The sequence below is a fragment of the Cnephaeus nilssonii genome (genome assembly GCF_951640355.1).
Source record: "Cnephaeus nilssonii genome assembly, chromosome: 7".
Lineage (NCBI taxonomy): Eukaryota > Metazoa > Chordata > Mammalia > Chiroptera > Vespertilionidae > Cnephaeus > Cnephaeus nilssonii.
This window is the reverse complement of record NC_137078.1, coordinates 61,143,162-61,164,296: the sequence shown is the minus strand read 5'-3', so window position 1 is coordinate 61,164,296 and position 21,135 is coordinate 61,143,162. Positions and strand designations below refer to the sequence as shown.

General features: G+C 38.5%; 1 protein-coding gene across 5 annotated transcripts in view; it reads left to right on the top strand.

Annotated features, from left to right (window-relative positions):
• The first annotated feature begins 404 nt into the window (after positions 1-404).
• The window catches only part of NFIA (nuclear factor I A), a 366,953-nt gene continuing 346,222 nt past the window's right edge, over positions 405-21,135 (top strand). The window contains exons 1-2 of one of the 5 annotated variants that reach the window (XM_079776638.1): positions 405-1,101; positions 6,526-7,057. In XM_079776638.1, coding sequence (XP_079632764.1) covers positions 1,075-1,101; positions 6,526-7,057 — 559 coding nt within the window. In that variant the 5' untranslated portion in view covers positions 405-1,074. The remainder of the gene's footprint in view (positions 1,102-6,525; positions 7,058-21,135) is intronic. The other 4 variants (XM_079776639.1, XM_079776636.1, XM_079776640.1 and 1 more) reach the window with 4 other exon arrangements.

Sequence of the window (21,135 nt, the reverse complement as noted above, 5' to 3'; positions counted from 1 at the left end):
TCCGCCTCCCTTTCTCCAGACAACCCCCACCCCCAAATCCGGTGAATCTTCTGTGTGAACATTTTCTCTACCACCCCCGCTCCTGAATGCCATCGGACTTAAGTGGCACAAAGTTTGCAGGATTTTGTGCATAATTACGTCTGCCGACGATCTATTCCCACAGAAAGCTTCGTTGGAGAGATTGCAAGGCTTTTGAGCCATACCGCATTTCAGAGGAGAAGAAAGTTACCTAGGAGGTCCGATTTTTATAAAAAAAAATTTGCATACATGCAAATTGACCCTCAGGCCCGGTCCCAGGTTCTCCGGGTGCCCGCGCCGCGAACCGGGGGGTACCGGAGCACCTGGCAAAGTTGCCAAAGTCCTCCCCCGAGGTCCGCGAAGGTCTGCGGCGGGAGTTGGGGGATGGGGATGAGGAAAAGTAGTTTTGTTTGCTTAAGCACATCCTGTGGCAGCCTATAGCTGCCCGGGAGTACAGACTGTAACTGCTCCTCACTGCGTTACCCAGTAATGCGCTGAGCGGGGCCGGAGTGGGGGGCTGCTGGGGGGGCAGTGGGACGGGAGAGCCAGCGAGCCAGGGAGCGGGAGAGGGAGCGAGCTAGCGAGCGCGAGCGGCCGTGGAGGCTCGGACCGGGCTGGCCGCGCGGCGCCGCAGCCGCCCCCTCCCCCCGCCCCCGGCGGCGGCGCGAGCGGGCGGCGGCTGTGCGGTGCGGTGCAGAGCGGAGGCGGAGGCGGGCGCGCAGGCAGCTCACGGGCACCCGGCCGGGCGGGCGCGGGAGCGGGAAAGGGTGCGCTATGCCTTTAACGCCCGCGTACAGTAGACATGTATAGTGGAGTGTAGGGAAACTCTAGGCGGGGTTAAAGTTCAGCTCATGGAGCGGCAATAGCGCTGGCTGGCTGCAGTTGAGCCGAGTTGGAAATGTGAACGCAAGAAGCAGGCTTGATTTTTTTCTCCCCCTTCTCTCTCTCTCTCTCTCTCCTCCTCCTCTCTCCCTCTTTCTCCTTTCTCACCCGCACTCACGCACACCTCCAAACCGCACACCCAGACGCACACGCACAGCCCACCGCCCGGCAGTTATGTATTCTCCGCTCTGTCTCACCCAGGTAAGCAGCTGTTGGGATGCGGCGGGGTTGGGGGGCCGGGGTGGCGGGGGCTGAGTCGGGGCTGGGCAGGGGGTGCCGGGGTCCGTCACGTCGGCTGGGCCCGGGGCATGTGTCTTGGTGTGTGCCCGTGTCTGCGTGTGTGTGCGCGTGTGTGCTCGTGGGGGGGTGGGGGGAAGGGGGAAGAAATACAGCTTTAAGAAAGTAACTTTGTTTCCATGCGGGTGCATTCCTCCTGCACGGCCATTTGTGTGGGCACATGGCTAATGGCGCCCTCTTATTAATGCGTTAATTAATATCGGGGCGCTGGACTGCGGAACGGCGGTGCTTTCGGACGCTCCGCACGTGTTCCAGCGGGTTGCAGACCATGACACGCTGAAATCTGGACTCAGCGTTTCTGCAGCCGGGAGGCCGGCTCCTGTAGTTCCGCGGCGCCCGGGGAGGGGGCCGCCGACGGTGCCCACCGCACACCCCGCACGCTGCGGGCATGCGGAACCCCCGGTGCGGGAGAACTGGGATCCCCGCGCCCACAGCCCGCTCCCGGAGCCCGCGCCGTAGCAGCCTCCCCAAACTCTTACTTTTGTTTATTGTTTGTCAGCCTTTGGGGTTCAGCCGCGGGAGGGACGCGGGCCGGTGTCCCCGGCCCCGGCCGGGACAGCGCCCCTCGGACGCGGGCGGGCGGGCGGCGGTGAGCCGGCCCCCGGGCTCCGCGGAGCAGGGCGGTACGGACGCGCGTCCCCCGCGCCGGTCGGGTGGAGCCTGCGTTCTTGTCGCTCGTCCCCCGTTTGCTTTCCCGAGTGAAAGTTTCGGTGCCGGGACGAGCCCACGCTGCGCAGGTTGGCGAGCGGCGGAGGCCGCGGGCCGCGGGCCGGGGGACGTCGGGCGGAGTTGGGCTCCCGGCCGCGAGCCCGAGCGGCGGCCCGGGCCAGACTCGGCTCCCCCCCGCCGCCGCCTCCCGCCGCCGCCGCCGCCGCTGCCGCGCGACTCCGTACGCTGTGCGCGCAGGACAGGGGCAACTTTCTTCTCCGATCCAACTCGGAGCGTGGGTCTTTCTCGCCCCACCACCCCTCCTTTCCATGCCCTCCCTTCCCACCTCTCTGTTGTCTGCACCACCCCCAGGCAAAATATTGCTACTTCATGGCTCCAAATCTGGTCCCCTTTGAATGTATTATTTTCTTTGACTCAAAGGCACGAAGTCAAAAGTGATTTTGCGGTGAGGGGGAAAAAAAAGGAAAGAAAAAAAGTGTGAGCCTTCATACTGTTTTGGTACATTGCGATCTGACCATTAATCACTTGCATGAAGTTGTATGCTTCTTATAAAATGTTTATTCACCACTCCCTTAAAAAAAAAAAAACCTGCTACCACTTCTTGCCTTCATTTTGCAGGAGATAACGGTTTAATCGGAATACTTTCTGGAAGGCTAAAAAGTATCAATAGATATTCCTCCCCTCTGTAGAGTCTGGATTTATTTCCCACATGACATCTCTTCATATTGCAATATCTAACAGTAAAAATACTGGTTATTTGATCTCAGAAGACTCTTAAATGCATATTTTATGTTGAAATGATCTGTTTAGGATTTAGGCCTAGCAGTAATAATGGATAGCAGTTGCTTTTAGTTATTGTAAAAGTTTTTGTTTTTTATTTTTCCCTAACAAACTTCCAAAGTTCCTATTTTAGTAACATTTTAGTAACTTGTGGAAGTATGGAGTGAAACTTTTCAACCACTCTGGCAAAGTTCACAATTGCATATGGATAAGATGCAAAGTGTAAGATAATTTGAATGAGTTGCAAGGACCACAGTGAAAATGCTGAGATTCAAAGACTGAAGTTCTAGCTGACAAAAGTTTGCAACACATAGAACTTGTAGATAATACCAGTGTGCTGCAATAGTAGGATACATTAGCGTCTTCTCAAGTGAGCTCTCAAAATTAAATTTATATTTTTGAGATGGTGCACATAGGATACCTGTGAATCTATGTAGGCCCAGGGCATAGTTATTTATTTAACAAAGCTGGATTTTCTTGGTTTGTGAGCTATGATCACATTAAGAAAGTTTTTTTTTTCTTTACACATATTTGGCAGTGTGATTGATACATTCACTAGGCCTTCTTCTGGAAGCACCACTAAGAGAAACGCTTACTTAGTATATCAGTTTGTGAAGAAAATATATGCTAAATAGCAAATGAGGGCCATATATTTTATGATTTCTTCTTTTAAAAATTGATTTTTCAATTTATTTAACTTGATGGAATATTTATAGAGTTTTAGAGCCAATTTTTAAAAAGAAAAACTTAGGTAGCTTATTGGTCTCCAGAGAAAGTCCAGTAAGCACAGTGATAAAAGTACCCTCAATGAAAGAATAAACTCCATATATGTGTATGCAATTTTTAAAAACTTTATCAGAAAAATGCTAGACATCTTATTTTAATATACAGGCATATCATAAGCAAACCATGTACCTGGCCACAGAATGATAACACAGTAGAAATTTATAGGTGAACATTTGAGAAGTAGTCCCAGAAATGCCAGCATTCAGTGGTTCTTAAACTTGGCTTACTTACAAACTGATCAACGTTTAAGGTGCTGATTCAAAGTCATACCGCTTTGGAAACAGGTTTTCAGGTTTGTTTTTATTGGTGGATAGTAACTTTCTCACTGAGTACATATGTAAAACATTCTTTGTTTTCTCTTGACTATTTTAAAATATTACATAACTTATGGTTCTATGTGCAGTAACATTATTTGTAAAGGCATACTATTTTTTTTTAAAGATCTAATGCATGCTATTCCTGGACATTTCCTACAAGTTAATGATATTCTTTAGTTCTGATGTTCTGGAATATTTCTAATTGTGAGTTGAGAAAGATAACTAGCACTTTAATGGTGCATGTGTGTAAAGTTATACAAAATATTGTGCACTTTTATTGGCACATTCTTGAGACCTTTGGGGAGTAATAAGTTGTAAAAACTTTTGATGCAAAAATGGGGACTTAGATTATTCTTAATGTTTAGTTGATATAGTTGACCTTATTTAAGGATTTTTAGGATGGGATATATGGGCATTTGGTTGGCAGGTAAACAAAATCCTCTTGAACACGAATGAACGCAGTTCTCCGTTCTCCGAGAAACATGTTGGGAGTATCTTTGAGCACTTAAATGCCATATTAGAATGCTTATTTAAAATGTTTATTATTAATAAAGCTTTTTAATAAGAGAATGTTTTAGCATAAATATGAATTGTTTGGAAATATGCTATTCTTTGCATTATAAAATAGGGCTGATACTTTAAAATGAAATCCTCCTTTTGGTGAAAGCTCACTTTGTAGTTAAGGTAGGCTCCAGGAGTTCTTTGCATAATGCCATAGAGCCTTGGTCCCTAGCATGTCCTATGTTTATAATAAAATCAGTCAATGTGAAGGACCATTTCAAACTCCAAATTTATGTATTTTAGAGCATTTCAAGGATGAGCTCAGAATTTAGTAATGTTTAAATGCTTTGTGGTGTGGCATGTCTCTTAGTAGATAAACTGTGACTTGAAAATTGCCCCCCCCCCCCATTTCTCTCTTCTACAGTGTGGCAGTAAGAAAGATTTTTCAAACATCAGAAATTGAAAAATGCCAAGGCTTTTTGGTAAAGGATAATATAATTCTTGTATTTTTTTTTCCTGTTCCTTCTTCACTTAAAGAAGGCTCACATGTTATAAAAGCTGACTTCTTGGATTCTTTTATTGAAAAAGAGCAGTTCTCAAAGTTAAACTTGAAATACAGAGCCTGAAATTTATTCAGAGAGGAAAAAAAGAAATCTAATTTATTGAAATGATTTATTATGTATTTAATTAATATATACTTTTCAAAACAATAATATGTGTTTAGATGATTGTTTATAATTTATAATATTTTAACAGACTTCATTGTTAAAATATTTTACCAGTTTTAACCACTCAGTTTACATTTGAACATTTAAAAATTTAATAATTTTTAATAGTAGTAGTATTTTGGACACTGCAGTTAATTCTGTCTCCAAAGTATATATCTAGCTGGATATTATGAACTGAAAAAGAATGCATTTTATAATATTTGTCTGCCCTACACCCTTTAAAAAAGTCATCAAGCATCTCTTTGATTTTCTTATTCTCATTTATTTGAAAGTAAATAATTTATCCTTTTGGGGGGTTGTTCGGCGGAGAAAAGTTATGTAAGATTAGTGTGGGTTGGTTAATCAAAAGTTAGATGTACCGAGAAAGCTTTGTGGAGGTTACTGTTTAATTTTTAAAAAATTTTATTTTTATATTTACTAAGAAAATGTCAAGTAAAAGAATCAAACATCTTCAGTAAAACAGTAAGAAAAATTTAAATATTTTAAATTCCATTTTATTTTCAAATTACTTGAATTTTAAGAGGCAACCATGACGGTTTTCCTGGAGTCTCATAAACATTGAATATACCAGGTTCTCCTTTTTCCTGTGAGAAAAAGCCTGAAATATTATTTTCAAAAGTTAAGTAATTATTTTGTTTTTTTGAGGGATGATCATTACTGAAGGCATTTCACAATCATATCAGTAAATTAAATGTATTTAGTTGCAACACTGTTGTCACAGTGACACATTCTGTTTACTATCTGGAATGTACGCTTTTCTTTGTTTTTTTTCCCTCCCCCCCCCTTTTTGTTTCATTCCCATAGTCTCAGAAATTATGTCTTGAACATAGATCTTTTATTTTAGTCTGATGAATGTCAGATTCATCTCTTCTTTTGTATGTGGTCCTCTGCTATATTTTTCTAAGTTTTTGACTAAAAATATTTATGTACAACTGGAATACTTAAAAAGGAATTAAGATGTTACCAAAATGACTGAGACACAGATCAGAGTCTACATGCAGTGTTTTTAGAGGGAAAGTCTTTATTTTCATTGATCGCGGAGACGATTTCTGCTCCTAGACTTCCACAAACATTGACTGGCATCTAAATGTTTAGGATTTGCCAATCTGGCGGCTGAACCCTGGCTGTACTACAAGTAGTGAGGTCAAGGCTGGAGCAAAATTAGATATGCCTTCCTTGAAATAGGGTTAAGATTATATATTGTTATAAGCATTCCGATAAACTTTACTTACTAGCTAAAGGATTTGCAACGAAGACTGGACCATAGAACCTGGGATGCTTTGGTGACTATACCAAAACGTTTTTTTAATTTTTAGCAATTTTCTTCTTTGAGGTTGTGAGAAATAATACCGGTCGCTTTCTTTTTTTCCCTCTCAGACTTCCCATAGGGATTCTTCTATATACGATTTTGGTAATTTAATCCTCGCATCAAATTTCAAGTGAAATAAAGATTTTTTTTTTTTGAAGGTGACCATCTGAAAAAAAAAAAAAGTTGTTTCTTTTTGTTTTCAGTGTAGTCATACTTTTGTTTCTGTTCATTTCCCTAGGATGAATTTCATCCTTTCATCGAAGCCCTTCTGCCCCATGTCCGAGCCTTCGCCTACACATGGTTCAACCTGCAGGCCCGAAAACGAAAATACTTCAAAAAACATGAAAAGCGTATGTCAAAAGAAGAAGAGAGAGCCGTGAAGGATGAGTTGCTAAGTGAAAAACCAGAGGTCAAGCAGAAGTGGGCATCTCGACTTCTGGCCAAGTTACGGAAAGATATCCGACCTGAGTACCGAGAGGATTTTGTGCTTACAGTTACAGGGAAAAAGCCTCCATGCTGTGTCCTTTCCAACCCAGACCAGAAAGGCAAGATGCGAAGAATTGACTGCCTCCGCCAGGCAGATAAAGTCTGGAGGTTGGACCTGGTTATGGTGATTTTATTTAAAGGTATTCCGCTCGAAAGTACTGACGGCGAGCGCCTTGTAAAGTCCCCGCAGTGCTCTAATCCAGGGCTCTGTGTCCAGCCCCATCACATAGGGGTTTCTGTTAAGGAACTCGATTTATATTTGGCATACTTTGTGCATGCAGCAGGTAAGTGCGATGGTGAGAAGTCCTTCCAACTTTCTTTTGTGTGTGTTTCTTTCCCGACGACCTCTGTATGTGCCGGGCCATTCTTGAACGCCCTCATTCTGCAGGTTCTGTGCACATGGACAGTGTGGTTTCAAAGGTGGGCCAATGTCAGAACAGCCCCAGAGTCTGGGGATGCCACCTTCATTCAGATGGAAAAGCATAGCTTTGAGAGAATTCGCACTAAGTTGAGTTCTTTTGGCAAGTGGCGTTATCAAAGGTGTTGGGTAGTCAGTTATGCTTATGTTTAAATCACAGTTTTTGATGCTGGGCAGAGAAGCCCATTAAAAAGTCTTGTAACGAAGGGTGTATTTTACCTGGCAAGTGATCTAGTTAAAAAGCATGTAGTTTGGTAGTGAGGCAATATTTTTAGTGGCTTTTCTTCTGGGAATGTTTTTAACCCTACGGGGGCCTCTTGAACACCGTGCTAATGAAGATGAGGTTGGAGGTGAGATTATTGTTATTAAGTTGCTGATCATTTATGAGGGAAAAAGAATTATATTAATATGCAGGCTTAGTAGCTTTGCATTCAGGAACTTTTAGTGTTGTTTAAGAAAACTAAGGAAAAAAGCAAACCAACTCTTTAAGTAATTGATGGAGAGGTTAACCTTAAAAGTAACCAACCTATAGAGTGCATTGAGAAATCCATATTGATAATTGGTTTAGTGAGTTGCTTTGATTCATAATAAAATTATTTATTGTTTCAGGGCTGTTTTCAGGGCATGTTTTACCTGTGCATATTACAGCAGTTAGAGTAGCATTCGGGATAAAACTCAATAGTTTTATTGAGTTAAGGACTGGATAAAATAATGCATTTTTACTTTGTTCCTTTCATCTTGTTTTAGACAAAAGGCTCATTGTGTTACGTGAAAGCTCAGATCTTGTGTAACTTGTTGACTTTTTATATGTACATATCGGTCGTGATAGATCACCTTCATGGCAGTTACTTGAGCCTGATGGAAGAAAGAAGGTTGTGGAATCCTACCAGTAGATTGTTTGGGGGTTCATATAATTACATATTTTTTCACAAAGGAGAGAGAAGATACTATCTGTAAAATCAACACTGTACTGTTTTGCAAAACATTTTTAATTATAAAGATGCAAGCTATATTTTAAAGAAGTGAGCTGAAATCCTATTCTCTATTATTTTTCTCAATATATGTTTCAGAAAGAGAACTTTTGTTATCCATCTTTCCTTACATAAGAAACTGGAGAAATTAACTTTGCAAGCATGTCTCATCATCATTCGCATTCTGTTGGTAGGGGATAGATAAGTATTTTAGAGGATGTGATCTGTAAGTGTTTAAAATATGTGAGTTTCTGAAAATGTTTATATGTAATTATAAGAAGTGCCTGTTGCTTCAGCCAGTTTTGGGTGGCGGTAATGAAAAGGCACACCTCTCAGATGACCTTTACACAGGAAAAGTAGTCCTTTCTTAACCCCTTTACCATTCCATTGTTGTTATTTTGTTTTGTGTTTTGAAAACGTCAAGTTAAATTTTTAAAAAAGTTATTTGCATATATAAGTGGAGATTCTGATAGGGAAAGGCAAGGTGCAAAGAAAATATGGGTGTTCTAAGTGCTTTCAGGGAACATTTTTTAAAATGTTGTGTGTCATCTTTTTAATATTTAGGAAGTAAGTATTTTATAAATTATAAGAAATGCTCTAATTGAAAATTGAGGATGCCAACAGGTGATGCACATCATGGTATGTTTTGTACTTGCTTACAAGGTACTATCAGAATGAAATACCTGTTACGTTTTTATCGGTGCGAGCAGTATCTATTCTAAGTTTTAGATATAAACATTTCCTTTAGATTTAAGAGATGCAGCCTTTCTAGCTATTGTCATGACATGCATTCTCTTTTGTTGTTGATGCTATTACTTGTGCTGTTGCTCCAAGTCCTTGAGCTAACAGTTGCTCGTTGTTTCAGTACTTAAAGGGTGATGTTGGTAAAATGACGTGCAGACGGTTGCTTAGGAGAGTTAGCATCCTTATTGCTTATGAAAGATTTATTGACAGCAACATGGATCAGACTACCTTTCGGTTTGGTTTTCCTGATGTATCCCAGAATCCCTTGTCAGGCCTGAATGCCAGCCAAGTGCCAGGCCATTGGTTTTACCGGAGCAGAGCGCAGTAATGGCTGCTTCTCTGTGCGTGCTGCAGGATGATTGCAAAAGGACATATTAGGGGCCTTTTGTCTGAAAATATTTCAAATTTGATTTAAGAGATTTAGAGACCTGTTATTTGTGGAAGGGAAGCTGCCAATACAAATACGAGGTAGGCCGGTCAACTTACATACAACTGATTTGACAAGCATCTGTTATAATACTGAAGATTTGTAAACACTAAACAATGTTTTTACCTCCTTAAAAGTTTTGAGAACTTGCCAGTATTGGCAGGAGGCAGAGACTCTGGAACGTGCTTCAAGAAACATGCCAAAATCATTGTGGCCTTTTCACCTAGAGTCCGCTCCCCCCACCTCTCTCTTTAAAGTGTTATATATTGTGTTCTCCCCCAAAGTCTTCTTTTTCCCCGCTAGCTGGCCACAAAAGGGAGGTGTTTTTTTTTTTTGTTTTTTTTTCCTTCTAAAAAATGTGTACAATTATTGCTTTATTCCTCGGCCTCTTCTTTGGTAGGAAGTTGAAATCTTAGAACACACATGTAAATGCTGGAAACTAATGCAGAATCAATCACCTTTTTAAAAGCAGAGGTGATTTAGCCTGAGACTTAATGAGATGCTAAAATACAATACATAAATTACATTCCAAATTTTTCCTCTAAATCAGTGGCATTCGAACTGTGTGAATTTTGTGGCTGATAACTAGTAACACGTATAATGAAATCGGAGTGATTCCAAAAGCCTGAGAATTTCATCTCGTTAAAAGTATAAAAGAGTATATTCATTTTCGTTTGGTCTCTGTTTGAGTTGTCCTTTCCCTGTATCATATGACAACTTGGAGATATTATGGTATTGTGGCAAATGGTATTCTTTGTGGGTGTGTAACAGTAAAGCTAATTTATGACCAGTCTTTACCAGATGATCTGTATCAGAATCTACAATATACCCGGCACGTGGCAAGGTCACAATTTAAGTTGTTAAGGTCATAACCTTAGCCACCAGGCATTTGACCTTTTAGATAAAGTTAACCTTTGTTCATTAGTAGGCACTCAACCGAGAACTTTCTGGAGAGTTTTTTGTTGTTTTTTTTTTTTGTGTGTTGTTTTTTGTTTTGTTTTTTTAACTGCTTCTGTATAACTTCTGGTAATGTAATCAGATTCTAGGGAGATTTTCACCTGAGTTAGTTAAATTTTGTAAGAAGTTAGATTTTTAAAGAATGCATCTCTTGCATTAGAGGTAGGTTGCTGTATCTAGGCCCCAGAATGACAGTGTCACACGTCATTTTTCATAGTTATTACCTACTTGAGGCGGGGGTGGGGGGGTGGGGGGGAGGGGCGGCATAGAATGAAAGCTCTGAGGCAGCTGCATGGAGATGTTTAAAAATAAAAATTAAACAAATAAAATTATGTTTAATTCAATTTGGCCTGTGCTAGTTTTTAAGTTGGGCCCAAACACTAAATCACAATGAGCATCCTCACTTTTTGCACATGAGGAATTTTGTAAGATTGGAAGATATTTTTAGTGGTCTTAAAATTTACTTGGAGAGATCAATAAATGACCAAAATTTGCCAGCTAATTGCTGTCATTGTTAATTAACCAGTGACACAGAAAGTTGAATTTGCCCTACTGGTAGCACGAGTACTTGGTTAGTTTTAAGGTACAAAGCGAGCATTTTTTGCATGGTGATGTTTTAGTACAATAGTAACTGATTGCTTTCATGCTGCTCCTTTTACTACCTTTACTTAGCTTTGCTTGGACTAGGGTTAGCAAAGGTCCAATCACTCACTCAAAGAGCTGTTGCCATGTCTCGGAATTCTGGTACCTGTCCTGTAAATCTGTACTGCAGTATTACGGATTACAATATCACCTGTACCATATTATTCACCTTATTATGCTAGCGTGAATGCTCATTTTAAATTATTTACATTACTGTGAGTTTTGCTCTGATATGCCACGTATTATTCCGTTTCAACAAAGAGAGAGAGAGACTCCCATTTAGGTGCATTTTAGTTTTATTTTGGCTTCGTGATTGCCATTCCTTCATAGAGTAATAGAGAAAGCCGTGATATGCAGATAGACCAGATGGTCATGTTGACAGGTTGAGAATTCACTTCCTACTGCTTCAGAACAGGTGTAAGATTAGGAGTGTCTGTGTATGAGCGTATGTGTGCATCGTGTGCACATCCAGGCTGCACACAGAGTGTTGTTTAGAGCAGTGGAAATGATTTCTTTCTTTTTATTTATTTTTAAAAATAAAGCTGGTACTTTAAATACAGTGTAGCTATATGCATAAGGTTATCAATGCATAGAGAGTAATTATTGTAACAATTTTTAAGTAAATGTTAGACTGTTACAGTTTATAATTTTATGCCAAATTAATTACAACAGTTTCTTAATTTTTAGATAACCACATTAGTTTATGGCAGTATTGCATATCTCAACTATGTTCCATATATTCTGTTAGCAGGTATATGTGCGTATGTGTTTATGTCCAAGTCTAGGACTAGACATTATGTAATTAAACTTCTTCAGTGCCTTAAAAAACTCCCTGGTTGGAAGCTGTGCAGTTAGCTTCTGTGATTTGTAATCATAAACTGTGTTTGGAAAATGAAGGAGTAAGACTAATATACATTTAAAATTAATAGAGTAAGTACCACCCTACCTCAAATTCTAACCCTAACCTGACACTAAACTTGTGATAGATTTTTGTGACTGACTGATCTACTGTAAATAATTGGTATATGCACACAATTTCAGAAAACGTCATTTATCTTTTTGTCTTTCAAGTCTTCAAAGGAAAGAGCACTAACAATCAACAAACTTGAGATAAATATGGCTTTTATACCCTGGAGTGTTTTCTGTGTAACTTGAGGATAGTAACAATATCCGTTATCTAGAATTTAGTAACAGTATCCTTTATGTAGAATGTAGTGAAAAAGATGGACATTCAGAGGCCGAGAATGTATAGGAATAAGGAGGAAGAGTGGTTTTGGTGTAAACCTGTAACAGAGGAGGTCAGTTCATTTATGGCTAAGAGGTTCGAGTGTTGGTAAGAAATTTCTCAATGCTGCTGGCTTGGATTTGCCTTGTCTCTTTTTTCCACCCAGTGATGAATAGCATTAATTTAAACCTATTTAGGGCTAGTGTGGGAGAAACCACAGCCTTTGTTGTGGTCACTGCTGTACACAGTAGGACTGGTGTTTCACTTGGTTAAGGCCTCAAGCTGCTTCCAGAAGACACAGAACCGCCTGTCGGCTTTTAAAAACTTGCACAGAAGCAACAACAGTTCTAATTGCTCACAAATGTTAATATAGATTATTGAAAACAATTCTGAGGGTTAGAATAGGGGGGGAAAAAACCCATCAAATACAGATTGAATGCAGTGAATGTGCTAACCATTGTTTTATGACCATTTCAGCAACAATTTCTCCATGGTTATTTAGAGTTTAGATGTTGCTTTTCAATATATTATAAATTGTAAATCATTGGGAGCTGGGGTAAGGGGGAGGAAGAAGTCAGGTGGAGGAGGAAGAGAATGAATGAACTGGCATGCTTTGTTAAGAGAAACATAAAACCGTGAACTTAATCGCAAATGGAGATGCTCTAAAAAGTGTTTTGGTTTAAGTAATGACTGTAAGAGGATCCTAAGCAACAAGATATCAAGAGAATTTTATAATCTATTTACTCACATTTTTTTTTTTTGCATACTTTCTTTTAGACTAAGAGACTATTTGTGGCTTTTGGAGATTCTGTGCAAATTTTTAGAAAGAAAAGTTTCACAAAATTTTTTTTTAGTTTTTAGGGGTCCAATTAGGGACACTGTGGCACACATACACTTGAAAAGGAGCTATTGATATGTTTATTATTATTACCATTTCACCTTTTAAGGTGACAGCTTAATACTGTTGTCTATTTTTTGGCTGTCAGCCACTAAGGCAACTGTAAGATACAAATTACTGATCCAAACTTTAGTGTCCCTAAACTTAACCAGAATTCTATAGCTGCTGCAAAGACAGAAATGACTCCTGCCCCTTCCCACCCCCCGGGTTTCCCCCAAATATTAGAAAACAATGTTGTATGTTTTGTTATGATAACTCCACAGTGTAAAAGTATATTTTATCTAATGGAATTTGTCCTCCCATTTTAGTGAAATAAACATGGCTTATGAGGCAAAGAAATAAATCCACAAATGACAAATTGTGGCAGCTTCATGGCAGAGATCTTTTTGCTGTTTTGTTTGTAAAGAAGCTAAATAAGATTAAGCTAAACAAGATAAAACTGAAGGAAAGAAGTTCATTTGTGTTATGTATTTTGGCAAGTGTTGGTCTTCTTTGACATGTAATAAATTGCTCATTCCAAACCTAGAAATGATTAGGGTGGTCATAATAACTGGAGATTGAAGTGGAACAGCTTAATCTTCTTTTCGAACTTGAAACTTATTGCTCCTTGTGTCTTTTTGCATACCTTCCTAGTGATAGATATTTTGGGCCTTGATCAATTGAGAGATGGATGGAAGGAAGGGAGGATGGAAGACAAATAACTTTTATTGAATATCTCTTTTATGGCAAGGACTGCACTAAGTTTTGCCCTAAGCTTTTTTTCTTTCCTCTTCTTTTTTTAAAACTTCATAGCAATATTGTGAATAAATAATACACTCTCCATTTGTACAGATGAAAATAAAGTCTCAGAGTGGCCAAGTCAGAGCAAAATTAAATTCAGACTTGCTGATTCCAAATTATTTGCTGTTAAAAATAAAATTAAGATCTATTCTATAACCTTCTTTCTATTTTGTTGTTTGGGGTTGGCTGTCATTTAAATGGTATTACACATCTACCTTGAATCAATAAAAAGTCAAAATCCAAACCTTTCCCACAGAGATAGTTTACTGCGGAGTTCAGTTCTTAGCCACAGAATGAGGCTGCACTTGGTTAGAAGGAGAAATGGTCTTGAGCTTGTCAGTGTGGGGGCCAACAATCTGGAATGACTTGTTCTATTTTGTTTTTAGGAAGTTGAAGTTAGTGAATTCTATTTGACATCACAACACAAGTTTAAGATTAAAAACATTTTTTATTAGTAAGATAAAGTTAGATGAATTGGTTCTAAATCCTTTGGGGAGCCATTGAGAATTAAAGCAAGCATCATTTTAAAAACCAGAGTCGCATGTAATATTTTACTAGGTAGATTTTTTAAACATATTTTCTTATATGCATGAGATATATATTAATAACTTCCCATAATGATTAGATTTACAATTTTAAAATTTACTGCATAAAGACCCTCTGATTATGGCCTTGTGTATAATTATTTAAAAGAAAGCGAAAATGGAGTGTTTTTAGTTAAAAAATTTTAAAAAAATGTAAACTAGAAAGCAGAGTTTAAAATAGGGACAAGCTTTATCTTAATGCCCTTAAATGATTTATTGATGGATTTATTTAATGCCCTTATATTCATTTTTTTAAACTTAGGCAAGATTAGTTCTTAATGACTTTAGTACAAAAACTCAAAGCCTCACTCAACATGAATTTTATATTTGTAAATAGAAAAAAAAAGGCCAGCAAAATAATTTTTACTACATTGGTTCTACATATTAATTCTCTTAGGATTTTTTAAATAAAGTATGCTGCTGAACTGGAACCTATAATGAATAAAAGAAAATGTAATTTTTTTTAAAGAAATGCTAGTAAGTCTTAACATTAGGGTTGTTGAGTATCAGTTATGCTGGAGGAGGAAAATTTAGGTTTGTGAATAAATGGGAAACAAAAGAGGGTTAGAATTAAAAAATAGGACTCACAGTCATTGTTCTTTCCACCCCGTTCCATACTGCCTGCCTTATGATGTCTCTGGTGTTTATGGTGGTCCCAAATCCTGTGAGTTTCAGACATAAACAGTTTTCAGAGCATACATATTTATACAAATATTTTAATAGCTATTTTTGAAACACTCTATGGGTTAAAAAAGTGAGATAAAATAAAAAAATAAAACACTTAAAAGAGAAATACTATTCAAAATTTTGTATGTATGTCTGTGTAGCATCTGCCCTTGTCAGGCTGTTGTCTTAGTTGCTATGGGTTGGGTGATTTTATTTCCTTTTGTAATTTTGCCAGCCCATGACTGGGTAGTGCAACATGTTCATGCTGTTGAGGAAGATGTATCTGTGGTGAGTCAAATAGCTTGATCTAAGTGGTAATTTTTTGGTAGGGAAAGGTATTTGTCAAATTCTATTATCCAATAGAAACTGTGGTGCTACAATATCAATTTTCATTTAATTATCAAAATCAGGCAGCATTACTTAATATGGGAAATGGAGGACTATCTCTTCTGTCTTATGTGCCTGCTTCTTCCCTCCTTCCCTGTGGGAAGCATTTAGGATACTGGTATTTTAATCTTAAAGGGATTAGTTATTTTATTTTAAGCTTCTACATAAAGTGAATATTGTATATATAGGGTCCCATTATTGTCACTTTCAAATATTCCATTGCTTTCCAAAGAAGCTGACATTACAAGTTCTTAGGTTGACAAATTCTCATCAACTTTGATGAAAATTTTGGCTGCAAAATGACGAAAGGCAAAGGAGGGTCCTGGACAGATGGATTTCAGTGTTGAGATGACATCAAGCCCTTCCTCATGGCATTTTTTAAACATTACAAGTGAATGAGGAATGGAGATGCTTAAAGAGCTTACTATAGAATGAGGAAGTAAGATATTATGTATGTGCATGCAAACCTTCATAGCATGCTGTTAAACAGAACTGTATGAGCTTAGGTATAATAGCAAAGTGGCAGTGAAAATTGTAAATATTTTTTTTACGCAGTAGAACTCAAAAATAATATTAGTCATTATAAATATTGTGGATGGAAAAGTGTGTATACCTGAGAAAATATTTTTAGCATTAAGTAATGGGAAGTTAAAGATAAGTGGGTTACATACATTTAAGATGATGCAAGGATTCTTGATAAGATTTTGGCAAAAGCTTGTCTGTATCTTTGTATGACTGTGGCAAGATTTCTGCATGGATGTATATTATATAAATATAACTAGTTACTGATGTTTCTGTTTGATTCATTTAGTTGGCGTTTTCTTCCCTTTTAAATGTTAGAGGTTCTCTTTTGGAGAGTAGTTTCAAGTAACTTCTGAGAATGAAGTCTTTGTAACTGGATGCTGTTTAACAGCATAACTATTGTTGTATGTCCCTGTCAGCAAAAGACAGTCTTTGCAATACTTTTATTGTATGGCCTCTTAATATGTGACAAGGACTTTTTTTAAGAATTATTTTTCCTTTTAAATGTACTTTTTGAAATCCCTCCCCCTCCCAAGCTAATCAAGAATTATGGGGGTGTTTTAAGAATATTCAGATGAATTTTTATTATTTTCTAGGCTTGTTCACTGTATAGGAAAAGTCTTATTTTTTAAAGAAAAGTTCTGGGATTCATGTAGTTTAGATTTTCTCTAAAAGGAAGGGGGAATAGAGATTAACAGAAAAATGCCATCTCATTGAGCCCAGGATGCATATAGTCCTTTGGAAAATGAGAATATTGCAATCTGAATTGTTAGCGTTGAATAACTAATTGTTCTAAAGATATTTGCCCCTCATTTCAGAAAAGACAGCAAACATGCAAAATGGATAAATGTAATACTTTGTACTTTTTCCACCTACATTTTTAAACTACAGTGACTGATTTCTCTGGAAAGGTCAGAGGTTTCAGAAAGCTTTGTAATTCTTCAAAGAGAGACATTTTCAGTTTTGCTATATAAAGACTGATTATACATAGCTTTTCACTTTATTTGCAATTGAGCCTAGGAAGTGCTGGGGTGGGTATGATGCTGAATAAGACATGAGACATGTCATGAGATAGCAGAATTGGAGGGAAACAGATAGATTGGAGAAAAACATAGCATCACGTTTAGAGATGCTCACTTTTGGACTTTCCTATCAATCACTTTGTTTAAAAGTGAGGACAGAGCAGCTGCAACAGTGCATTTGGCTTTGTACTAGAGCATTCTATTACAAACTCTTTGAACACTTGAGCCGATTCAAGGAGTTTATATATGTGGGTGCTATTTCTTAGGATTGGCTTTGTTGGTTTTCTAAATTGTAGATATGAGTTCCTTTGGTTATATGTGGGTTTCTTTGTTTCTGTTTTGTTTTTCTTTTGTACTTATCCAAGATTTGGAAAATTTTTCAAGTTGGGTGGTGGGGTGTGTAGAGATCGTAGATGACTTTTGTTGTGGATTACTCCTGTTATTCAGGAAAACAGAGGCTCAGAGAGGGTTAGTAATTCACTCAAGGTCATGCCAACAGTAGGTGGCAAAGCCAGGGTTAAAGCCAGATCTGTCAGACCACAGGCTCCTGTTGTTAACTTCTGTAATATTTAAATTGGCTGTTCTTATACATTATGTTATTAGCTCTTCATGTAAACCGTGCATTTTAGGGAGGGGAACTTTTACAATTGCTTTTATGCAGTTCAGGAGGCTCAGTAACATGTCAATGGTACATGGTTAGTTAAGTGATTGGAGCTGGTAACTAGGTCAGACCCTTCTGTGGCCTGTTTTTACTCTCTAATGTGTTTCTCAATGTATCCAACTCTCTAAGCTCCACCTCTGAATGTTTGGATGGGATAAAAAGTGCTCTCTGGAAGTATGTAGTATTCTGAAAGCACTTTGTTTTCTCTGAAGCTTAAAAAAGTAGTGAGAGCTCTGGCTGGTGTGGCTCAGTTGGTTGGAGCATTGTCCCGTACACTGAAAAGTTGAGGTTCGATTCCTCGTCAGGGCACATACCCACGTTGCTGGTGTGATCCCAAGTTGGGGTGCATGTGGGAGGCAAACGATTGATGTTTCACTCTCACATTGATGTTTCTCTCTCTCCCTTCTGAACTTTCTCTAAAATCAATTAAAGCAAGTTTTGGTGAGAATTGAGGGGGAAAAGTAGTGAGATATAGAGCTTGTTCTGGTTTGTTATTAGATTCAGAGTTTCACACCTTGGAGGAAACCTTCATTTAACAGGTGAGAAACTAAGACCACACATCCCAAGAGCTCTAGAGATAGAAAATTCTTGCATAAATTGGAGAGCAGTTGTAGCCTGTTGTTATTGTTTTTATCAAGGTGGATGCTTTTTGTTTGGTGTTGGCATAGAAGATCTATTTTAGTTGCCTTTATTGACAAATTCTACCCTGTCATTGGCAAGTCCATTCAGGAAACATGTTTTGAGCACTTAAGGCACTATGTGTTAGGTGCCAGCTATACAAAGCTAAAGAAAGTGTTATGAAATGAGTTGATGCCATCTTAGATGTAATTTCCTCAGAAATTAAGACTTTCAGCTGTGGCTGGTTTGTCTCAGTGTATATAGAGTGTCAGCCCTCTGACTGAAGGGTCCCGGGTTTGATTCTGCTCAAGGGCATGTACCTCAGTTGCAGTCTCAATCCCCCACCCTGTTCAGGGCGCATGCAGGAAGCAACCAATCAACGTGTCTCTCTCACATTGATAATTCTCTCTCTCTGTCTCTCCCCCTCCCTTCCACTCTTTCTAAACATAAATAAATAAATAAATAAATAGAAAAGTATTCTCAGGTGAGGATTAAAGTAAAAGAAATTAAGACTTCAAAGCTTTTCATGTTTTAAAATTAGGATCCTTCCAACCAATAGCCTGTGTGAGTTTTTAATAATTCACAGAACCAGTTGTTTATATTGCCTTTTTGCTGTACAATTGGTGTATGTTGAGGAATTCTATCATTTGATGATACTTCTCCAGTTAGATTTTTTTGTTTTCTTATGTCAAATATATCTGTGTGAGTGGAAAGAAAATCCGAGCAGACACAGGAGAGGGCACAGGTGGTTTCTATTATTTGATAGTTCACTGTAGCATGTTTTCTCTAACGAAAACTGGTGGGTAAAAAAAAAAAAAAGTTCTATTTTTTTTTAAAGAACATCTTTCTAGTAATAGTGAAGTATAAAACAGAGTAATAGGAAAACTAAACAGCAGGAGAATGAGGGAATGAAAAATAGCAAGGAAAGGAAGGCCTGGGAGAGCCAGCCGTGTGAATTCATTTGGCAGTTGGTAGTAGTTCCTAAAACAGTCAAGTCCCAGTGGTATAACCTACATTCTCTATTTTGCTCCATCTCCAGAGAAAGTTAGCAATCCTGAGACTTTTATACTGAAGTGGATTTAAATTGTCCAAGGTCTCAAGTTGCTTTGCCTTATTTTCTGTTGTTAAAAGAAAACAGATACGAATATACATTCAGACAGAAAGCATAGAAGAGGTCCTGTATGTGTGAGTGTGTGCTTGTGTGTTAATGGGACAGGTGTGAAGGTCTTTGGGGAAAGTGTGTACAGATGGTGATGGGAAAGAGAAGACCTTTGCATGTCTGATAAATGAAATACAAACAACAACAACAATCTGGTGGTCCCAAACAGTGGATATTGGATTTTGTTTTTGTTCTGTTATGTCTGCTTGTTGTTTGATCTGAAAGTGAAGTCTATTTCTCCAGCCATTAAATGTGTGAGCTTTTCTTTGTATAGAAACTAAAACAAATGATTTGTTCTGTAATTATTTTCAAAAGGTAGAAAATGCGTGTGTAACATTGAGAATGGCATGGGATTGTCATAGAAACTCATCTGAATGCTGTAAATAAAAATGGCTGGGGATTAGTCACAGTGACATGTGGGACATCATGAAACTCAAGACAGATTTCTTTGTTTTACAGTCAGTAAGAGAAGTGAGGCGAACTTGATCGAGTTCATGGGACGTTAGCAGTTCAGTTCCTCCAGGGAAAACTGTGTTGTCTTCAGATTAAATAAGCCACATGGGTACAAATATCTGAATTCACCTGATGATTTTAGCAATATCCATATTTCCTTTATTTTAAAAGTGTACTTATAGCTAATGAAAGTTTTAAAAGTTTGAAAATCTCTCTGTTTTTGTTACTAATTTCCTTCTCTCATTACCCCCACCACTCTACACAGCTTATTTTCTTATAATCTTGAATAGCATTTTTATATATGTGGCCTTATTATGTTTTCTTTAATCTCTCATTTTTTTCAATTAGTAAGAATAAAACTGAACATGATAAACAGTGTTAATGTTATATCTTTTAAAATTATATATATTTAGATTAGAATTATGGGTCTGCAATATAACCCCATTGTCTGTTTTCTAATGTATTATTTAGAAGGAAATTTTTATAGTGTATTCTCATTGTCCAACATGTGGAGAAAGGATTGCTTGTCTTTAAATTTGGAATGAATCCCCAGTTGCATACTCCCATCAGGCTGATGTTTCAGTAAACGGACATATCAGCCTTGGACCCTTGAACTTTTGGAGGTAGGAACTAAAGTCTGAGTGGGGTTCAGGACTTAAGGAATTAGTGCTGGGGAATGTCTCATGCTTCTGGTGAGCCCTCTTTCACAGTGCTATACTTTATTGAATGTTCTTATTTTTAATCAAGATAATAGACACAGCCCAGCCGGTGTTGCTCAATGGTTGAGCATTGACCTATGAATCAGGAGGTCATGGTTTGATTCCTGGTCAGAGCACATGCCCAGGTGGCGGGTTCGATCTCCAGTGTGGAGTGTGCAAGAGGCAGCCTATCAATGATTCTCTCTCATTGATGTTTCTCTCTCTCTCTCTCTCTCTCTCTCTCTCTCTCTCTCTCTCTCTCTCTCTCTCTCCCTTCAACTCTGAAATCAATAAAAACATATTTAAAAAGTAGATACAGTATTTAAACAAGGGAAAGGTGTAGACAAATGTGGAATAATTAAGGTGATTGAGTTGTCTTTCTGGATTGAGTTAACCAGTTAACACAACTAACCTTGAAACTGAAGAGAGCACATACAAAGATATAAGTGAAAATTTTAGTGCATGGAGCATACAGAGGCACCCTGCCTTCCTACCTGTCTCCCATGAGACTCTACCCACACTTTGTATCA